The sequence below is a fragment of the Mytilus trossulus genome, chromosome 14 (assembly GCF_036588685.1).
Source record: "Mytilus trossulus isolate FHL-02 chromosome 14, PNRI_Mtr1.1.1.hap1, whole genome shotgun sequence".
NCBI classification, from domain to species: domain Eukaryota; kingdom Metazoa; phylum Mollusca; class Bivalvia; order Mytilida; family Mytilidae; genus Mytilus; species Mytilus trossulus.
Genome location: NC_086386.1, coordinates 40,410,698 through 40,426,740, shown reverse-complemented (window position 1 = coordinate 40,426,740; position 16,043 = coordinate 40,410,698). Strand labels below are relative to the sequence as shown.

The following is a 16,043-nucleotide window of genomic DNA, read 5'->3' as shown; positions in this document are numbered from 1 at the left end:
TGCAGAAAATTTAAAACGATAGTTGTAGAAAGCTACAATGTACATTCAAAATGTTTAAGATTTTTGTTTCTGTAGAATAATTACTTGCTGTAAGGAGATAGTGTTCTTACATTTCAAAAGCCATTCAATTAAACATATGAAACTTACGACAGCTACCTGAAAAGAGAAACAAAAATATGTAGAATATGTTATATTTTGTTTACGTATTACTAGTATTCTTTTTTTTTTTTTACTTTAGATCACAAGAAATTAAACATTCAATCTGTACTCTCAATGTCTAAAATTAGTACTAGTTAAATTATTTTACGATAAACTTAATATTTATTTAAAGGTGACATTTCAACACTGCGTAAAAAGTAATAACATTAAGGGTAAAACGTTTTCTGCACCTGATGCACATTTCGGCAGTTAAATGTCGAATATCTGATTCAGGGTTTGCTTAATTTCTTATAAATATTATTACCAACAGGGTGATTTATCAAAATTATTGAAAGCTTTCCACCCTTCTTTTATAAATAGTCGCGATGAAGAAATAAGACTCGCTGACTTTCTTCCTTCGAAAATTTAGTAGTTAATCTCCTCAAGAAATCTTAATTGTGAGAAAATTGGGATGTTCTACTAATTAAGCCAGGGGCCGGTTTCACGAAGCTATCCTAAGACATGTCATAAGACATATCTTAGGACATGTCTTGTGATCCTCTTATGACTATCCTAGGACATATCTCAGACCTCGTCTCGAAGCTGTCTTAGGATGATCTTAGCTAAGACATCCTAAACCTGTCTCAAGTTCTTTAAATTTTCAAATATAAATATGATTTACGGAAAAAAATCATGTAAATGTAGTATGTCTTACCATAAATTATTCTAAACGTATTGATCAATATAAATGACATAATTTGCAAAATAAATATAAAAAAAGTAAAAGTCATTTATTTATAAATTTTCTTCAAGCAATACATCAATATAAATATGAAATTTTTAATGAAAAATTAAGAAAACAAGAATATAAAATGATAATTATTTTGGTACAAGTGAGTTGAATTCAATTTCGACTTTATTGGTTATAAAAGGTTAAGGGATAAAATCGTGCAATCTTGATATCAATTATACATCGAATTTACATTGTTGACAAATCATGATAATCCGTCAATCTAGAAAAATTGCGTTAAAAGCAGGAACAGGATAATTAGATGTTAATAAGATATTTTTTTCAAAATTAATATAAAAAAAAATTGTATAAATAAACGTATAACTATCCTAAGACCATCATAAGACACCTCTCGCGTTGTCCTAACTTTATGACCAACTTTAAGAGCTCTTACGATGAGTGTAATTTATATAGATAAACGTATAACTATCATAAGACCTCTCGCGTTGAACTAACTTTATGACCAACTTTAAGAGCTGTCTAATTTAGAACCACTTTGTGAAACCCACTTAGGACTAAGATATGTCGTAAGACCATCCTAAGACATGTCTTAGTCCTAAGACAGCTTTTTGAAACTGGGCCCAGGTTGTTAAGTTACCGATACACACTTACTCTTCAGTGAAAATTCTATCGAAGCACCTGGAGATGACACAGATTTTGAAGTCTGACCATCATAACAATTATTGGGATACTGTGTCATGTATCGTGAATTCCCATCAGTTGACATAACCTGGAGAAAAAAAAACACAAAAAAAAGATGACAAATTACCGATTTTGATATCAGTGGCGATAGGAGATGCTATTGATCGATATCAGTGGCGATAGGAGATGCTATTGATCGATATCAGTGGCGACAGGAGATGCTATTGATCGATATCAGTGGCGACAGAAGATGCTATTGATCGATATCAGTGGCGATAAGAGATGCTATTGATCGATATCAGTGGCGACAGAAGATGCTATTGATCGATATCAGTGGCGATAGGAGATGCTATTGATCGATATCAGTGGCGACAGAAGATGCTATTGATCGATATCAGTGGCGATAAGAGATGCTATTGATCGATATCAGTGGCGACAGAAGATGCTATTGATCGATATCAGTGGCGATAGGAGATGCTATTGATCGATATCAGTGGCGACAGAAGATGCTATTGATCGATATCAGTGGCGATAGGAGATGCTATTGATCGATATCAGTGGCGACAGAAGATGATATTGATAGATATCAGTGGCGATAGGAGATGCTATTGAGAAAGGGAGAGCAAGCGATTCCAGAAAACTGTGTGTAAAATATAAAAAAAGGGTAATGCAACTAAGTATTTTTTTTCTAAATTTAAGAGGTTAATACTTCAATAGAGTAGGTCCGGTAAGGACTCATTTTGGCCTCAAATTTCAGTTTCATCTGACGTAAGATTTTGACCACTTTTTAAACACTAAAGTGTCTATTTCACTTGATTCAATTAATTTTTGTGATAGATTTTAACTAATTTAGTCATTAAAAACGATCCAATTCAAGCTCAAATATGAAAAATCTCTCAAATATGCCAAAAAACTTTTCAGATGTTTTTTTTGTCAAAAATGAAAGTGGCCGCATCCGTGTTCATCCACAACCTTTATGTATGTTATGAATTATCATAAAATACAATCTACATCTCAATATTAAGGATGAACACGAATGCGGCCACTTTCGTTTTCCACGGAAACCGTCTAAAATTTAACTAAAATGATAGAATTTTGAAGATTTCAGTAATTTAGCATGACTTAATGGTGCTACAACCAGATATATGTGCATTGTATTATCAAAAACAGCCCATATTTATGTAGCAGAAGCATTCAACTGTTCAATAAATAACTAAAAGTTTACATTTTAACAATTTTGTAAAATTGTTATATTTTGGGGCCAAAAAGGGTTCTTACCGGACCTACTCCTTTGTGTTTTTTCTATGGCTCTTAATTTTTCTTCTCTCGAATAAACAGCAAGAGGGTGTCCTCCAAAGTTATAGTAATCAATCTGTATTTGAAAGGGAAATTTACAATAGCGTACATTAATACCTTGTGATTGGTTGTAGAAGATCACATGTAAATTCGTCGCCAACTTTGTACACCAGAATGAAAATAACATAATTGACCGTATTGGTTGGATATTCATTATTTGATACGTTTTTAACGAAAACATTTCAAACAAACAACTTAACAAAGTAAGAGGCTTTATTTCTTATGCAGCAAAAATACTGCAATCTGATTGGTTGACTTTTTCTTTTTTTCTGTAAACTCAAAAGAACACACTAATTTTCTGAATTTTTCCAAAAAGTATTTGACAATGTGCAGCAACATGGACATTGAAAAAATATTACGCTGGAAATTTTCCATTACCATTTTTACAATTTTACATCCTGGTTTCAAAATGAGTGAAGGAATTGTTCATAAGAAATAAATTCGTTATCTTGGTGTAATCAGGGGTGTACGGAATTTTACACCGTACGGTTGTTGAAAATTCATACACCCATTCGGCTGCGCCTCAGGGTGTATGAATTTTCAACAACGGTGTAAAATTCTGTACACCCCTGATTACACCAAGATAACTAATAATCTTACCAAACATGATATTCTGTAGGTGGTAGATTCGTCCGTTGTTGTGTCCAAATTAAGTACATGTTGATATGTCATGGAGTTTCCAGATGATGAATATAAACAATACAGGTCTCCTTGAGCTATAAAAATGATATATTCATTGAACTGTTACTATATTAGTAAACAATTGTATATAATAGTTACATTAGATGTATGTTTCGTTAAAATACTTTATTCTGATTGGCTAACTGCACATCACGTGTTATTCATTAAGCAATATTGCATCACTCAATAAAACTTATCATTCATGACAACACGTGTTCCCACAATAAAGTGCACAGGTGAATTAAATAAAAAAAATATAAAATTTGTGTTTTCATGATCCTAGCTAAAAAAATGTAATTATAAGTATTGTATGCTTCTTTTTGTAACTTCATAGGGTTGTAAAAGCGTTGACCGTGCGCACATACAAAATGTACTTCGGTCAACGCTTTTACACCCCAATAAAGTTACAAAATGAAGCATTCAATTCTTAAATACAAAACATAAATGTAACAACCATAATATCATTTTAAAGCATTGATTTGATTGTTGTTGTTCAACACCACATTGCGGCGGTTAGTTTCTATTGGTGGCGGAATTAGGATTCATTGTTCAGACGGACCAACCGAACTTCGACAGGAAACTTGTTAATCCTTATAAATCAAGATCGGAATCGAACGCACCATACATGTGTGGCGTTGAGCTTACAACTTCAGTGTTGGCAGGTAAATGATCGGCATTAATTGTGACGAGACACTTAGACCACAAGGTCACTGAAATCTCATTTATAAAAGAAGCTATGGTCAATTAAAAAGTTTATTGAATAGTCTTTTCATATCATTGGATAATGCAATGAGGCATAGCATACCTTTTTAAGTTTCTCTGTTATTTAATTGGGAAATTATTCAGAAGCTACTGATCCAAAGCACGAAGTATGATACCGTAGGTTGATTTGGTTATTTTATAATATCCCTTTTGAGGGTGAAACTTTTTAAGTACATGTACTCTTGTTTTGATGCTATCTTGACATTCAAATGTGAATGGTTCTTATATACCCGATGCATGTAAATAGACATGCGACAATGTGCACGATGTGGTATGAATGCCAATAAGACAACTCTCCATTCAACCCACAATTTGTAAAAGTATTCAATTATATGTCAAAGTAAGGTCTTCGACACAGAGCATTGGCTCACACCGAACAGCAAGCTTTAAAGGTTTCCCCCCCAAAAAAGACTAGTGTAAAGCCATTTAAAATGGAAAACCAAAGGTCTAATCTATATAAAAAAATCCATATGCAGCAATTTTTAATTGTTATTTTTTTATTCTATCAAAAGATATTTTTGTGTACATACCCGAATACATGATGTTCTGTGTACACTGTGTGTAGTTAAAAGCTAAAGCACTCTTATCTGTACAGATGTCAACGGAAGAATCGAAGTTACACGCTGAATTCCCTGAACTATCAGTAAAGTTGTATGACCATTCACCCTGAATAACACTGGAACAGGTCGAAGCTGCTTCAGATGCGTATCCTAAAAATGTATATTAAACGGTTGGTAAAATTAATAACTGTTATATATCATTATACTTTCATTCCAATCAAAAAGAGAAGGAAAAGTAAAACAATAAAAATTGCATTCCAATTCTAAACGAAAAGTCTCATCAAATAAGTCAATCCAAGTAACTAACTCTCTCAGTTATAACATTAAGTCACAAAGTTTACTGACTCACTAACTCACAAAATTGACTCATTCACTCACTCACTCAATCACTCACTCACTTATTCAATAACTTACCATCTTGCACCATTATGTTATATGAACCATATGCGTACATCACTCACTCGAATAACTTACCATCTTGCACCATTATGTTATAAGAACCATATGCGTACACCGTTCTGTCACAGATGTCAGCGACCGTTACACTTATTCAATAACTTACCATCTTGCACCATTATGTTATATGAACCATATGCGTACACCGTTCTGTCACAGATGTCAGCGACCGTTACACTTATTCAATAACTTACCATCTTGCACCATTATGTTATATGAACCATATGCGTACACCGTTCTGTCACAGATATCAGCGACCGTTACACTTATTCAATAACTTACCATCTTGCACCATTATGTTATATGAACCATATGCGTACACCGTTCTGTCACAGATGTAATCGACCGTTACACTCATTTAATATCTTACCATCTTGCACCATTATGTTATATGAACCATATGCGTACACCGTTCTGTCACAGATATCAGCGACCGTTACAGTTGCTGTGTTTGCTACTGTCTTCATCCTTTCGTTACTTAGTGTTGAATCCTTTACTGTAAATACAGATATTTGTAGAATTTACGATTCAAGATTCATCTTGTGCTTAACGTTCAGTGGCAAACATTTTATGCATGTTCAGGACGATAATATGTTTAACAACAACTTATAAGAGTGCGTTGGCTATGGAACACATATATGCATATGTGGCGGGGTTAAAAGAGTCCTTAATTTAAATGCAAGTGACCGAAATTATAAAAAAGAACATACAATATATAAAAACAACTAGATATTGTTTTACTTACATGCAAGCAGATGATTGATAAAATTCCAAACGGGCAAATTGGTATATGAAGGAGATATCTAATCTGTATACAAATCTAATGAAATAAAACATTTTGAAAGTTTAGTCTTAAAGGAGTGAACCGAGCGAAACTATATTCATTATTAAGGACTTGTCAGAAAAGCATTCTTTTAAGCTAAAAAAAAAATCCAAACCATGCTTGTTTAAATAAATGTAATATAGTCTTTGATTGTACCCGAACTACAGTAGCTACTTAAGGTGGTAGACCTTGGTTCAGGGAGATAACTCTTTAGATCAGTTAAGCGTTTGTAAAAGTCAAGTTCATCAATGTATTTTAAGCATTTACTTGAAACAGATTGAAAATAATCTATGTAACATAGAAGCTTAGAATATATTTTTGAAAATGGTTGACACAAACGTACTGATGATTTAAGAGTTATTTCCCTTAACCTAGGTCTACCGCCTTAAGTTGAGACTCATCTCTGTATACGAATTAAAATGCGCTTCTGCAGTGCTGTAATACTAGAAGTACATGAATTTAAAGAGGAGATATGGCTAATTTTCTTTTCATTATATTAAGAACAACCTACCCGAATCTTCATAGTAATAGTATTGGAACGTGGTGACTTTTACAAGCTTAAAGCATAAATATGCTCGAACGTCCACACCATAACGTGTAAAAGTAGTTGATCTAAAACAGATAAAAATACATTCAGCTTTTGAAGCACTTACGCGAATAACACGATATGTGCCACGTAAGGAGTATTATCTGGTCATTATTCTGGAAACCCATAGCTAGCAATCACCACCGTTTTTTTATGTGGTTCATAATGCGGAGTCTTATATATATTATTTTTGCATTGTAGAATGTTTTCGTTTTTTCCGTTTTTGTTTACCGTGGCAATGCCAGTTTGTCTTTGACTTAAAGAATGTGAGTGTGTATATCCATTTGGTACCCTCCATCTTTAACTATTATATCAAATAGATTGGTAGGTAGGTAAAATACCTTTAATGTAATTTTAACGGCATACAAATAGCATTGAGAATGGAAGGCTACCTATGGTCTTCAACGCAGCGTGAAAAGCCTGCACTCAGAATAAACTACTATTATTACGGTATGCACAACTTGGTTTTCTTTTAACGTTTAAAGGGGCATACTTTAACTTATATACCAAATATAAAAAAGTCTAAAATAAAGTTTTTACAGAGCATCCCTTTTTTGGGCTTGATTATAGCTATATCTGTTTCGTGTGCATTTAAGTCTTGAAGCTTTAAAACTAACTATCGGGTTCATCTCCGAAGACTGCCGACGGTCTTAAAACTTAGCAATGGACCGTGAAAATGAGGTCAAGGTCAAATAAAACCTGCGTAACCGACATATAGATAATAAAATATTTCCATACTCCAAATATAGTTTACCTAATGCATAAAGTATTAGAAAAATAGACCAAAACTAAAAAACTTAACTTTGACCACTGAACTATGAAAATGAGGTCAAGGTCAGATGACACCTTACAATTATTCCATACACCAATTATAGTAGACATATTGCATATAGTATAAGAAAAACAGACCAAAACACAAAAACTTAACTATAACCACTGAACCATGAAAATGAGGTCAAGGTCAGATGTCACCTGCCAGTTGGACATGTACACCTTAGTCCTTCCATACACCGAATATACAAAACCTATTGATTATAGTATCTGAGATATGGACTTGACCACGAAAACTTAACCTTGTTAACTGATCCATGATATGAGGTCGAGGTCAAGTGAAAATGGTCTGACAGCCATGAGGACCTTGCAAGGTACGCACATACCAAATACAGTTATCCAATTACTTATAATAAGAGAGAATTTAACATTACAAAAAAATTGAACTTTTTTTAAGTAGTCACTGAACCATGAAAATGAGATCAAGGATATTGGACAGTTGACTGACGGAAAGTTCGTAACATGAGCCTACATAACATAACACAGAGGCATCTATATACAAAGTATGAAGCATCCAGGTCTTCTACCTTTTTAAATATAAAGCTTTTAAGAAGTGAGCTAACACCGTCGCCGCCGTAGCCGCCGTAGCCGCCGCCGACGGATCACAACAAAAGTTGCAAGCTCGACAAAAAAACATATTTTATATTTTTATAAATCACGTAGATAAACAGAGACAATGATTTTCAGAGGGAATATATAAGACTGTTATAATAATCAAAATAATGGACCAGAATTAAACAGAAATAACCCCCAGTACAGTCAATTATCTTCATCCAAGTAAAATGAATATAAAATTTTAAATACAATGATGAGGTATGATTGCCAATAAGACAACACTCTACTAGAGATCAAATGATATGGAATTATTAATTTTTTACTCTGAAAACGCTTTAGTTACCTTGCTACATATTGGGTTCCAGAACTTGTATAGCATTCAAAACTAAGGCTACCAAATGTTGACGTTGGATAATCTATTATTATATTTGATGTAATGGAAAGCGATCCTTTGTCTGTTGAATGCCATGACCCGCTATTCATAGGAAATAAACAAGCTGCATCTTAAATAGAAATTATTGTATGCCAATAAGAAACTAGACAAACTGTAAAAAGTAAAATCACAAAAATACTGAACTTAGAGGAAAATCAATTCTGAAAGTCCATAATCACATGGCAAAATCATATAACAATACGCATAAAAAACGAATGGACAAGAACTGTCATATTCCTGACTTGGTACATGCATTTTCACATGTAGAAAATGGTGGAAAAGCGCACGAGTTTCTTTATTACTGTATTGGTCATGTGAGCCTAAAAAAACTTGAATTTCTGGCCACGTGACTAACATGTGTTTGACCTATTGTGAATAACTGACCCGAGTTTTTTTACTGACGACATATATGATCAATAATAAAATTGCTTCTTGTAGCTGGGTCAATAGAAGCCTCGTTCTAGGCCCAGTCATTTAAGCAAGAGTCTGTATCTCGACAATACAGTAGTCGAAACATCTTTCCAATGTTTTTCCCAATGAGCAATTATTTTATGTATAATTCCCAAATATGCATGATATATTTGTCACTACTTTTAACAAGTTATAAAATTCAATCAATATTGATTCAGCCCTAGACTCCCATATCAAGCCAGAGGGCTTAAGCCCGAGGGCTTGATATGGGTCGTGGGCTGATACCATGGACCATATGAAAAAGGACATGTAATAATCTATTTATCACATATTTTTAAGCAAGAGAAAACAAATAGCTTACACCAAATTATGTTTGATAACTCATCAAAAATCAAAAAGATATTTAACGAAAAAAAAATAAAAAAATGTATCACTGTGAGTAAAAAAAAGTTTGTATCACAGTAGGTTAACAACGTTTTGTGAAAAGTTTCAGAAATAATTAGCAATAAATATATTAATTCTAAGAATTGCAAATATAAAACGACTTTAAAGTGTTACATTACAAATGTTAAAAAATGCTTAAGAATAATCCTATATCGCTACTCATTCCAGTGTGGCGTCATATATTTTCTAAATTCTTTATGATGTCGACATTTTACGGGAACTTTTGTGATTTTCACTGTTAATTTCTACTCTTTTCTTCTAACTTTCTAAATTCCTTTTCATTGTGTTCAACTTGTTTACAAATAGTCTTTGATTAACAGATTACCGGAAGTTAAACTCGGGGGCTTGATATGGATTTCGAGGGCTGATATCGATATCGGCCCCGAGGGCTGATAACCAACCTTGACTTCCGACTATTATTGGCCATGCAAAAACGTACATATCAGTACAAAATATGTGATAAAACAAGACTTGAAGTTATACAATAAATCAAGGTGAATGAATCGAAAGTATAGTTGAAACTTCCAAATGCCATTTAAAAATGGGATCATGCTCAATAATATTGGAAAACACCACTACGGATCCTTGTCGTTGGAAGTTTTTAATAATAATACTTTTCGAGAGCTTCCAAAATGAGACATTGGTTAAGAGGCGGATCCAGATATTTTCAAGAGGCATTTTTTTGTTTAGGGGCGGGGGTCCAACAATATGTCCCCATTGAAACGTGAGCATTGATCGTGAAAAAGGGGGGTCCATTATGGATCCCCCTACCTGCATTGTTGGTTTAAACATTTTCATTTTGAGGAAACATTAGTATATATCTAAACAATTTGGTCAACTTTCTATATACAATTTAATCAATTGTGAGAGAAAATATAAATCGGAGAATAGTGGTTTCAGAATAACATTTGACTATATATTTTATTTTTATATACTAAGTACATGTATGAGGTTTGACAGAGGCAAAGGGACATAGGAATGAGGGAGCAGGAAGACTAGTTAGTGGGGAGGGTGGCGGAAGTTAGAAGTGGGAACTAAGTGAAAAGTAGGAGTAAAATATGCATATGCGGAAACAAAAATTTGGCCGACTTTTGTCTGGCAGTTAGGGGATAGGGGATAGGGGAGTGGGAGTAGGAAAGGGAATGATAGAAAGGGGTTAAGTTTAGAGTTGGGGTACTTAAGTGGGAGTCAGGAGCCACTGCCCACCCTCATTTTAAGATGTCATACATTCTTGTCTTTCAGTACATTTGTGTTTGTAATACAAATAATACTTAAGTGATTTCAATACAAATTCAACTTACCTATGACATCATGATTTTGAAGAAGAAGAATGAAAGAGATGAACCAGTATGACGGCTGTTGCCACAAAATCATCTTATGTTGGAAATTTCACTTTCCGTAGAAGAACATCCATATTTCCTAATTATCTTATAAAAAAACGTTTTCTCATCTTTTCTATACAAAATATAACTTTATGTTAGAGTGTCGGCCATTGTTTTAATCTACCTAGCAATAGTATTGTCACGGATGCATAAACAATAATTTTACCAAGACAAAGTCTAAAACTTTTAAAGACTAAGCCGATTTTGGAAATAGAACAAATTTCATCGACATTAAGATTAGTGTATTAAATAATGTTCTTTTAAATATGGATTAATAAATTATATCAATCAAATTTGAGGCTACGGGATTATGACAAATTGTTTATAAATTAATTAATATTTCTTTGTAAATGATTTTATCTCTCGATTTCAATCGGGAAGGCAGGTGGGCATGCATGTATTTTTTATTCATTAAGTCACACGTGTTTAACGTTACAAAGCACGATATAAAATTGAGAATGGAAATGAGGAATGTGTCAAAGAGACAACAACCCGACCATAGAAAAAAGCATACATGTACATTGTATATAACTTACAGTCGATTAAAATTGAAAACTTACATGTTCAATACTTAGTTTGTTTAGTAATCATGCATATTACCAACATTAACGGTACAAATGTGTATACACCAAATGCACATTCCGACAGTTAATAATGCTTGGAAAGGGGGGGGGGGGGGGGGGGGGAGAGTATTTGATAATCCAAAATCGACACAAAAGATGTGAACCATGCAAAATTGATATCAATAGATTGAGGAAATTTCCACAAAATAATGATAGCCAAGAAGAAATCAATAGAACGGGAAATTTCCACAAAAAGATAACCAAATAGTTATCAGTAGATTTATTCCCACCCAGGCCCACTTTATTGTATATATCTCAAAGTATGATTCATATTTCAAAATATTCAAGGGTGAAATCAACGATGAATTATTGAAGCATGTTTCCTTAATGTTCAGTGACAAATATTTCATGCATATTGAATGCGAAAAGTTTAAAAAGCTTCTACAAATTATAGAGTCTAAAACTGGTAATTTTTACCAGCCCTGAAAAAGTATATTACATGTACATTGTAGATACAGGCCGAAAACTTGACTATTTAACCTCGGGAACTATGCAAGGGTAATGATAAGGCTTTCGTTACTTGCAGAGAGCATGAAGGTCATCATATAGGGATCATATGGTCATTTTCAAATGAGGAGTTAGGAATTTGATACAGTAATTGGGTCCCAAAACTAGGCAACGTTTGGAACTAGAACACGTAAGAAGTCTATGCAATAGCCATATACAATGTATGATGTACTTCAATTAAGGGAATCCCTGGTACCCTGCACTCCGTTAATCCCCCTTTTCTAACTTGATGTAGGCAGAGGACATTGGTCTGCAGTTGTCGGAATTGTGTCTTTCGGGTAATTCTAAAATTTCCACCTATAATTTGACATTTATGGACTCCTGAAGTAGCTTGCATAAGAAAATGATTAATAATAAAATTTATATAATTTCAATAAATTCAACTCGCAAATACAGTACTGGTTTGAGAGAAATTGAAATAAACAGAATGACTCATATTGACACATGACTTAGAGAAATAAATTTAGTTGCTGAATGGCAAGTAAATATAACTATATATTACAACTAAGCCTCTGTAACTCACAGAAGACATAACACATTTTAAGCTCAACTGACCCAGGGAACCAAGTGATATTTTCATCCCTTGGCGTCCGTCGTCATCAAACAATCTTCTCTTAAACAATTAGGGCAAATTTAACCAAACTTAGCCAAAATTATCCTTAGGGTATTTTGTTAAAATGACAACGCATTGGCTAATAATAAAAAGACACCCCCCCCCCAATAATAGTACTGAAGACACAACATAGAACACTAAAGACTAAACAACACGAACCGTACCAAACAAACGTGATCTCAGGTGCTAGGAAGGGTAAGCAGATCCTGCTCCACATGTTGCACCCGTCGTGTTGCTTATGTTATTACAAATCTGGTAAATATTCTAATTCGGTAGGTCATATTCGTAAAGGGGAGTAGATTTTAGTTACAACATAAGGAACATATCCGATATAATCTGTCAAATGGTTATTCCATAACGATCAACCTACTCGTGATGGTGTCCGTAATAATTTACGAAGGAATGATTTCAACTTCATCAATTGGAACTCTCGGTTAAATATATTCTATGTGAGCAACACTCATCTATCAAGAAAATAATATTAGGAAATACAAGCTCGGGAATATAGTATCAATTGGGAGATATATACTCCGTATGCAGAATGTTGCTACAAAGAAATGGAAAGTTCACAATTTGGAAGCTGAAATCATCATGATAATCTCCTTGTCGTAAAGATCTGTTTTCAACCGAATCTCATGGCAAATTTATGGATGTAAGTCAAGATGTGAGGCAGACTAATTTGTATCTGTAGTAACCTTCTTTTTTTTTAAGCTTTAACATGTATAATTTTTTATGATATGCTAATTATTTGTCTAAATATTTATGTATCTACTTACTAATTTACAAGTACCACTATACCATTTTGTTAGATTTGCGTCTGTTTGTATTCATTTGATGAATTAAAGTTGAGAATTGAATTTTGGAATGTATCAAAGAGACAACAACCCGACCAAAAAGCAAAAAAACAGCCGAAAGCAATCCGCACTCGGAGGCGTGCTTCAACTCGCACTGAAACATAAGTATGCATTGTTTCAGTAAAAATGGACGTCATAATCAACTCCGAAATAAATAAAAGACACAAAAAGTTAAAACCATACAAGACTAACAAAGCCTAGAGGCTCCTGACTTTGGACAGGCACAAACATGTGGCGGGGTTAAACATTTTGTTTTTTTTTAAATCGATTTCTAAAGTGAATTCATATGTTTTACTGTTACACCACTATTCCTTGTTAGGGTAGGTAGGAGACACATTCTGTATGTGTGTATTCCCAAAGTCCGGAACCTTTAATTGAGATGTAGTCGTTGTTGTTGTCCTATAAGTTTTTTATTGATTATTTTTTACTTAAATTAGACTATTAGTGTTCTCAGTTGAACGGCCTTAGATTTGTCATATGTCGGGCCTTTTCTAGCTAACTATGCGGTCTGGGATTCGTTCATTGACAAAGACATAATCTTGCTCCATATTTTCGTTTATCTATGTGTCAGTTTGTCTCTTGTGGGGACTTGTCTCATTGGCTATCATGCTAAATCTTCTCTTGTTTTTATATGTCTATACGGACAAAAAAAAATTAGCACACAGAATTATAGTAAAAGCTTGAAACATATAAGAGGGTAAACAGGCAAACCATGTACTCCACAGAAAAGAACTTTTTTGGAAAACTTTTATTACGTATATTAAGATTATAGTCATTGGTAGCAGACACGTGGCGAGAAGAAACAGAGTAGAGGATATACAGAAATCTGATATTTTAATTCTCAAAGCGGAGATTCTGTCATAAATCTCTAAGACATTTTGAAAATTTGAAAAAAAGAACCAAATCATTTTAAAATGCATATTATTAAATAGTTATCAAAAGTACCAGGATTATAATTTAGTACGCCAGACGCGCGTTTCGTCTACATAAGACTCACCAGTGACGCTCAGATCAAAATATTTATAAATCCAAACAAGTACAAAGATGAAGAGCACTGATATCCAAAATTCCCCAAAAGGTATGCCAAATATTTTTTTTTTTAAAATTCAAAGTTTTGTAAACAGGAATTTAAAAAAAAACCGCGGTTATTGATACCAAAGTGATGGGAAAAAAGTTGAAAACGAACTTGATGACGCCATGGCAAAAAACAATCCAGAAGGATAAGAACACACTGCTCCACATATTGCGTCGTGGATTTATACCTCACATATTTATAAAGTATAGAAGATGTAAACAATTTACTGATGTTCAAATCGTGTAAATCGATTTAAGATTGTGAAAGGAGCTTATATTCAAATTTAAAAAAAAATCATGCATGTATATTCCATTGACAAAAATTTGTACAGACAGTGAGCATAATTACTATTTTTATCATTTGTTGAACTTGCAAAAAATTATACATTAAAATAGTTGAAATCACAGAATCCTTATTCTTGTTGATGACTATTAAGTTCACCCTCGATCGTAGGTCAATAATTATACGTCAAATATTAAACTTCCATTCTCCAGTCGCGTTCCACCAAGAAGCAATCGCAACATATAATACATTTAATGGGTTCGGATCGGTCCAGTTGTAAATTTTATTACTTTCTATGTGTTTCACTTCAATATAACCGTCATCTATCTGTATTTGGAAAGCTTGATAGGAGAAACAGTCTACCAGCGACGGTGCCCATTCCGAGAGTACCGAATGAGAAAACTTTCCTCTGCGCATAATTATTTTTGTATTTTTTTCGCCACCAATGACAATTTCATATAATGGTCCGATATCAGTCTGTTCTGTCATCAGCGCAATGTGAGCTCCTCTACATGTTTTAACTTCAAAGACTATGGACGAATTCTCAACAAATGATATTCCGGCATCAAAAAGATGCAAATATTCATAATCATTTGTAGTAAAAAACCGTAAAGGACCACCTGAAAAATAAGAGAAAAATAAAATTGAAATAAAATCAGATAAAAGACTTAAGTTTTGTTTATGGAGCTATTTATATATTTGTGTAACAAAAATCGCATTCAAGGGAGATAGAACGTGATATCAAAGTCAGTTTCAAACATAAATCATTATTTGTATTGATACCTTATTCTGGGAAGTCATAATACAAAAACCTAAAGAGACTTAACTTGTTTTGTGTGATTCCCGCTTAATAGAGAATGATGAAGATTATCAATTATAAGAAAAATCCATTTAATCAAAACAGAAGAAGAGCGAAATATACCAAAGAGACCGTAAACAACATAGATTGAAAATAAACTCACAACGACATGGTTAAAAGACGAAAACAGAAAAACTAACAAACATAGCACACAAGAAACAACATAGAAAACTGGGGTGATATCAGGTGCTCCGGACGGGTAAGCAGATCTTACTCCATATATGGCACCCGTCGTGTTGCTTCTGTTTTTACCAACCCGGTAAAATGTCTAATTTGGTAGATTCCTTTCGTGAAAAGGTATCATCTGTAAATTGGATATTTCATAACGGCCAACTAACTAGTAACGGCGTCGCTTTAACATATCCATTATGTTAAAAAAT

At 33.5% G+C, this 16,043-nt stretch overlaps 1 protein-coding gene across 1 annotated transcript; it reads right to left on the bottom strand.

Annotated features, from left to right (window-relative positions):
- Positions 1-54: 54 nt before the first annotated feature.
- LOC134697755 (uncharacterized) lies at positions 55-11,027 on the bottom strand. The gene is made up of 8 exons (XM_063560042.1): positions 10,770-11,027; positions 8,524-8,683; positions 6,720-6,820; positions 5,756-5,881; positions 4,900-5,079; positions 3,527-3,642; positions 1,527-1,658; positions 55-156 (listed from the first exon to the last, which is right to left on the bottom strand). Exons 1-8 carry the CDS (start codon positions 10,840-10,842, stop codon positions 55-57), a joined length of 990 nt encoding a protein of 329 aa, XP_063416112.1. The 5' UTR covers positions 10,843-11,027.
- Positions 11,028-16,043: the final 5,016 nt, after the last annotated feature.